The sequence below is a fragment of the Copidosoma floridanum genome, unplaced genomic scaffold, assembly GCF_036245765.1.
Source record: "Copidosoma floridanum isolate Cflo_tuat_1 unplaced genomic scaffold, Cflo_Japanese_pri ptg000021l, whole genome shotgun sequence".
Lineage (NCBI taxonomy): Eukaryota > Metazoa > Arthropoda > Insecta > Hymenoptera > Encyrtidae > Copidosoma > Copidosoma floridanum.
In genome coordinates, this window is record NW_028321898.1 from 24,266,271 (window position 1) to 24,272,292 (window position 6,022).

Below are 6,022 nucleotides of genomic sequence, written 5' to 3' on the forward strand. Positions count from 1 at the left end.
ACGAAGCTTCCTACAGAAAAAAGTTCTATTAGAATCTAACTTAAGGAACTTACCCTGAATATCTCTTTAAAAACTTAAGGATTATGCAAATAAATGAACAGAATCATATAACACTTTTTTTTATTTTCAAGGAAGGATTTAATACAGTTGTGATAGGTTCGTTTTTATTACATAAAAAAAAGGCGAGGGAGATTACTTTGCACATTTCAGTCAGTTAAATGTAGCGAATATTTAAATATATTTACATTTTACATTCATCCATACATAGGACAGTAAAAAATTAATTCTTTGAACTTATTTTTTTCGTAAGTAATAAAACTCAAGATAGGCATAAGAATATGATTGCTTCAAGGAGTCTTTCAGAGAAGTACACATTTTATATAACAATTACCGTAGTTTAAATGCATTACTTAAGATCGACTTAAACATGGAACATTACGATTACTTTTAAATCTTTTTGGCTTATCAAAGACTAGCATTTATAATATTAAATAAAAGTTTTTCAATGTAATGAAATTTTAATTACGTTTGTGGTAGCGCTTGCAAACATATACAATAAACTGGGCAAAAAAGGGCCACAATATAATAAAAGTCATGAATTTCAAAGAAACCTTATGTCAAGATCCAACACTGCTTTTATCAAAATAAGCTTTAACCGGCCGTTTTTTTGTTTTCTGCATCTTTCCTTCAATACTTCCAATTCTATGTATAACTTGGTTCAAATTGTCCTGAAGATCTTTAAGAGTGATCATAATTTGATTCATAAACTCCAAATTAAGCCGCTCTGGGTTGTACTCTGTATTTTTATTTATGTCACGATTGAATATCATCTCAACACCTTTGGATGCATCAGTGCATTGTACAAAATTAACGTCATCGCTAGCCGACTCGAAGCAGAAATCGTTTCTATTATCAAAACCTTCAAACTCCGACTGCTTTTCATTGACGCAATTTTTAAGAAATTCTCTCTGAAAACTATCATGTGCATATTCCACAGAATCAATAAACTCATCATCAGCTTCTGACTCCTGAACATAACTGTCAACATCATTCACGCTATCTTCGTCCCTCCACAAAAGCGTTTCCTCCGAGGTATCAGAGAGAGACGAGTCAGTGTGCAACTGAGTCTGTTCCAAGGTGTCTGGATCTCGCTCAGGTGTCCTCTCGTGAAACAAATCTACTCTGTCCAGAAAATCAGCAACGTCCTCGTTGTAAGACATTGTCTCTATGATGCCCTTGAGCTCTTCAATGTAACGACTCATAGCATCTTTTTGGCTCATGTTGCCCAGTTGAGCCCAAGCTTCCCATCTGGCTTTTTTGACGAGCTGCCAGAACGCTGGCTTGGAACTTTTGCAAGGTCCTGAGGTAGCTTGTTTGTAGTAGCTGTAAAATCTCAGCATCAATTCCTCACTTGGCTGATAGCTTCCATTTTTAGGCAGATTTGTAATCACTTTGGCAGCTGCTTTGAATCTTTCATTGGTTGTCATGACTATTAAGTACCCTTGTCTGCCATTTGCTGTGGATTACAAATTAATTAATTTACTTGTTTACATTCTTGACAGATATGTTTACGTACGTACAACATACGTACACTACATACTATGGCTGTATTAATTCCGCATTATTCCGCAAAAATGATGCCAGCAGTTAAGTTACGTAGGTCGTGGTAACGCCGCATGGTCGGGCGGCGGCGCTAGCTTACTACTGTCTAAACTGACTTAACTGACGTCAAACTTATGGGTGCCGTCGCGCGTCGGATGGGTTCCGCTCAACAAACTTCGATATTTTTTGCTGTTTTCACCCTCATGCCACCCGATATTTCGGATTTTATCATTCTGGTAAAGAGAGCACGGTGTACGATATACGTATAGAGTGTTATGTGTATAGTAGTTATAGTAATCACTAATAAGTAGTGCCATACGGTCAATTTTATTAAACTATGTAAGTATCTACACTTTTGGAGGTCAACTTTCGGGTAAAAGATAATATGTAAACTTGCCGCAAATAGCACAAACCATGTCAACTTTTTATTTACTATCTGTTACATTAGTTGCGGCTGGTTTATACTTGATTACATAGCTCTACCATTAGGATAGTAATAATTATTTGGATAAGCGCCATCTAGCGTTACGGATTTTTGAACTAAAAAGTGGCCCCAAACTTTTGATGCAGAGCAATTGAGCTCAGAGCTATTTAGTCAATTACAAACCAGCCGCAACTCATGATAAAGCTATAAAATAAAAAAATAATTATATGTGTGTTTTTGGCGGCAAGATAACATCTATCTTTTACTCGAAAATTCATCTTATAAAGTATAAACACATAGGAGGTCAATTTTTTGGTAGAAATAGATTGTTATCTTGCCGCCAAAAACACACGTATCGTTTTTTTTTTCATTTTATAACTCTATTATAAGTTGCGGCTGGTTTATAATTGGTTAAATGGCTCCAATCCTGATTGCTCTATTTCAGAATTTTGGGAGCCACTTTTGGCCAAAAAATTAAGACCGCTAGATGGCGCTGATCCAAATAAATATACTTTTTACAGTAGAGACACTTTGTCAACTATAAACCAGCCGCAACTGATCTTGTAGATAGATTATAAAAAGTTTAAATTTTCTGTGTTATCTGCGGCAAGTTTACAGTTTATCATTGAGCCAAAAATCGACATGTAAAAATATAAATATTCTATTTATCTTATATGGCTTATAAAATCGACCACATAAAAAAAATTACAATACCTCAAGTTTTTTACCATTAACTTATGGAAGAACGGCCCATTAACGTTATAGTTTAAATAAACAGTTTACTTATATGATACGTATTGTGTTACAGAAATCTTGAAGAACAGTCAATTAACTACTTGAATTTATCAGTCTAAAAGAGATGACAGAAGAAAAAAGGCTCAAAAATGATGTTTAGGGACAAGAAGAGTCTCATAAGAATGGAGCATTTAATTTCACTAAATCAGAGATGTTTAAGATAAAAAGAAAGTGAAAATTCATAATTTTATGTTGAGGGTTTGTGTTTATTTGTAAATAAAGGAAATTTTTTAATTAAACATAGAGAGCTTTATTTGTTTTACATTTAACAAACAATAAATGTCGATTACACAAGCAGCTCTTAAATTTTATTGTAAGTCTGCAGAAGCTGATCCTACCAATCCTACCTTAATTAACTTTTTAATTAAAATGATATTTAATTAAATTATAAACCAGCCGCAACTTATAATGAAAATATAAAATAAAAAAACAACGATACATATATTTCTGGCGGCAAGTTAACAATCTATCTTTTGCTTAAAAATTTATCTCCAAAAGTATAAATGCTTAGGAGGTCGATTTTTTGGTAGAAAATCGATTGTTAACTTGCCGCTAAAAACACATGTATCGTTTTTTTTTCATTCTATAGCTTTATCATGAGTTGCGGCTGGTTTATAATTGACTAAATGGCTCTTATCCTGATTGCTCTTGTTCAGAATTTTGGGAGCCACTTTTGGCCAAAAAATTGAGACCGCTAGATGGCGCTGATCCAAATAATTATTACAACTTACGGTAGAGCCATATAATTAATTATAAACCAGCCGCAACCAATTCAACAGATGAAAAATAAAAAAATGACATGGTTTGTGCTGTTTGCGGCAAGTTTACATATTATCTTCCACTTGAAAATTGACCTCCAAAAGTATAGATACTTACACAGTTTAATAAAATCGACCTTATGGCACTACTTAGTAGTGAATTAGTGATAACTATAATTACCACACAACACTCTACGCATATCGTACACCGTGCTCTCTTTACCAGAATTATAAAATCAGTATAGGTCAAAAATAGCAGACGTCAAGGGTCTATTTGCGTGTTTCGAAAAACGCAATTAGTATATACAGCTGATTAATGGTCATATGCATGCTAAAAATACTTTAATTTTTGCCAAAAATGCAATAATTGTCACCGCACATCCTCGTGTTTTGGTTATTTGTATATATTATTATATCGAAGCACGCAAATAGCCCCATCATAGTAGACCTTGTCGTCGGTAGCGTCGGTCAACTGTCGATATAGCAGGGCCGATATTTTCCTTGCTGTACCGACGGTTGGCTGACTCGGTCGAACTGCAGGTCTCTCTCTTATCTGGTGTCAACCGTCGGTACAGCAGGGTTTGTAACGATAGATGGCGCTAGATCCAAATGCAATTTCGACCGACGAGCATGCGGAAAAATTGAATGAAATGATGTGAGTGCAAGAGAGACACACAGTGTCACGCCTTCTCGTTCTCTCTTTTGTCCACATGTTATACACTTGTACGTATTATTCTTAGTCTGCTTGAGTGAAGGCCAGAAGGCATTAGATCAGATCGATCGTGTGACATAACAAACGTGTTGAATTGTTGCTTGAAAAAGTTTTAAGGTAAATCCTGGGCAGAGCCATGTCGAAGTACAAGATTGTTATGGTTCGCCACGGCGAGAGCGAATGGAACCAGCTGAATTTGTTTTGCGGCTGGTACGATGCTGGCCTTTCTGAGAAAGGTGAGATCTAGGGTTATATTTGGCTTTCAAGGGCAAAAAAGGTCACGGATGTCACTCTGGAAGCCGGTGCTGGTCGTGATCTTGTCTTGAAGATGATTGTAATTTTTTGTTATTTAGCTGATGGGCTGATTCAATTGTCAATTCTTTCATTATCATAGTATTGAGTACTATTTTTTTCACAATTATTAGGTACAGTTGCAGTTATTAGATAGAAATGTTACAAACACATTCTGATGTAAAATCAAACATCGGAATAGCATTTGTACTTAATTATTGTGTATTTTATTTAGGCAAGAACGAAGCTCTCGCAGCGGGCAAAGCTTTGAAAAATGCAGGCTACACGTTTGACGTGGCTCACACATCTCAGCTGACCAGAGCCCAAGTCACTCTCCAGAGCATTCTGAAGGAAATTGGCCAGGAAAGTATTCCAATAAACAAAACATGGCGTTTAAACGAACGTCACTATGGCGGTCTGACTGGCATGAACAAAACCGAAACTGCTCAGAAGTATGGGGAAGAGCAGGTGCAGATCTGGAGACGATCTTTTGACACCCCACCACCGCCAATGGAATCTGACCACAAATACTATGAGGCCATTGTCAAAGATCCCAGGTATGCTCAAGAACCTAAGCCAGAGGAGTTTCCCAAATTCGAGTCTCTAAAGCTGACTATTGAGAGGACTCTCCCTTACTGGGATGGAACTATTATTCCTCAGTTGAAGGAAGGAAAGAAAATCATCATTGCTGCTCACGGCAATAGTTTAAGAGGCATTGTCAAGCATCTTGATCGTGAGCATCTTTATAATATATCTATTAAAACATTTGTGTTGGGCAGGCTTGATATTTGCTTTGTTTGTTATTTTATAGAATTGAGCAATGAAGAAATTATGGGTCTCAATTTACCAACTGGAATTCCATTTGTCTACGAGTTGGACGAAAACTTCAAGCCAGTTGTGTCCATGAAATTCCTTGGTGACGAGGAGACTGTGAAGGCAGCAATGGCTGCTGTTGCTGCCCAAGGCAAGGCAAAGTGAAGAAGTGTTGTTTTCAGGAAAATTAAGTACTATCACAGATTTTTTCGTTCTGTATTCAACACGTGTATTTATTAATATTCCTAGTCTTGCCATTGATTGGTAAAGAATTAGAAGGAAAACAATGTTGCTCTTGTTTAAGAAGTTATTTATTGCCAATACAATAAGCTTTGGTCTTGTTAATAAAGGCCAACGTCTTTATGATTGCATTATTATTTGAAATAGAAAGAAAAAAAATAACTGTTTTAATAAGTTATTTTCCATTTCAATATTTAATCAAATAATAGATGTTGTAGAGTCTGTAAATAAATCAATTTGAAATGAGTATGAGAGTATCATTTGCATCAAGTAGGTACTCTGTGTATACTTGAAAAACGTCAAACGAGCTTTTGTTGTCGATGTAGCCGTAGAGAGCGCTTCGCTCGCAGTGCAATTCATATACACATTTTAGTTAAGTCTATAACA

The 6,022-nt window shown here is 35.8% G+C and overlaps 2 protein-coding genes across 3 annotated transcripts; one reads left to right on the top strand and one right to left on the bottom strand.

Annotated features, from left to right (window-relative positions):
- Positions 1-142: 142 nt before the first annotated feature.
- On the bottom strand, positions 143-1,712 carry LOC106637863 (uncharacterized). 2 transcript variants are annotated; one of them, XM_014350828.2, is made up of 2 exons: positions 1,601-1,712; positions 143-1,516 (listed from the first exon to the last, which is right to left on the bottom strand). In XM_014350828.2, exon 2 carries the CDS (start codon positions 1,485-1,487, stop codon positions 618-620), a length of 870 nt encoding a protein of 289 aa, XP_014206314.2. In that variant the 5' UTR covers positions 1,488-1,516; positions 1,601-1,712; the 3' UTR covers positions 143-617. The 2 variants fall into 2 exon arrangements, with proteins under 2 accessions (XP_014206314.2, XP_014206313.2); XM_014350827.2 differs by having other exon boundaries at positions 1,592-1,712.
- A 2,596-nt stretch (positions 1,713-4,308) lies between these two features.
- On the top strand, positions 4,309-5,882 carry Pglym78 (phosphoglyceromutase 78). The gene is made up of 3 exons (XM_014350831.3): positions 4,309-4,527; positions 4,818-5,315; positions 5,394-5,882. The coding sequence occupies exons 1-3, from the start codon at positions 4,428-4,430 to the stop codon at positions 5,558-5,560; spliced, it is 765 nt and encodes a 254-aa protein (XP_014206317.2). The 5' UTR covers positions 4,309-4,427; the 3' UTR covers positions 5,561-5,882.
- Positions 5,883-6,022: the final 140 nt, after the last annotated feature.

What these genes read in the sequence shown, in the direction of transcription:
- LOC106637863 (XM_014350828.2), bottom strand. Translation starts at nt 1,487, where the DNA reads ATGACAACCAATGAAAGATTCAAAGCAGCTGCCAAAGTGATTACAAAT.
- Pglym78 (XM_014350831.3), top strand. Translation starts at nt 4,428, where the DNA reads ATGTCGAAGTACAAGATTGTTATGGTTCGCCACGGCGAGAGCGAATGG. An exon ending in TGCTGGCCTTTCTGAGAAAG is followed by an intron (nt 4,528 to 4,817) that starts GTGAGATCTAGG and finishes TATTTTATTTAG; the next exon opens with GCAAGAACGAAGCTCTCGCA. An exon ending in CATTGTCAAGCATCTTGATC is followed by an intron (nt 5,316 to 5,393) that starts GTGAGCATCTTT and finishes GTTATTTTATAG; the next exon opens with AATTGAGCAATGAAGAAATT.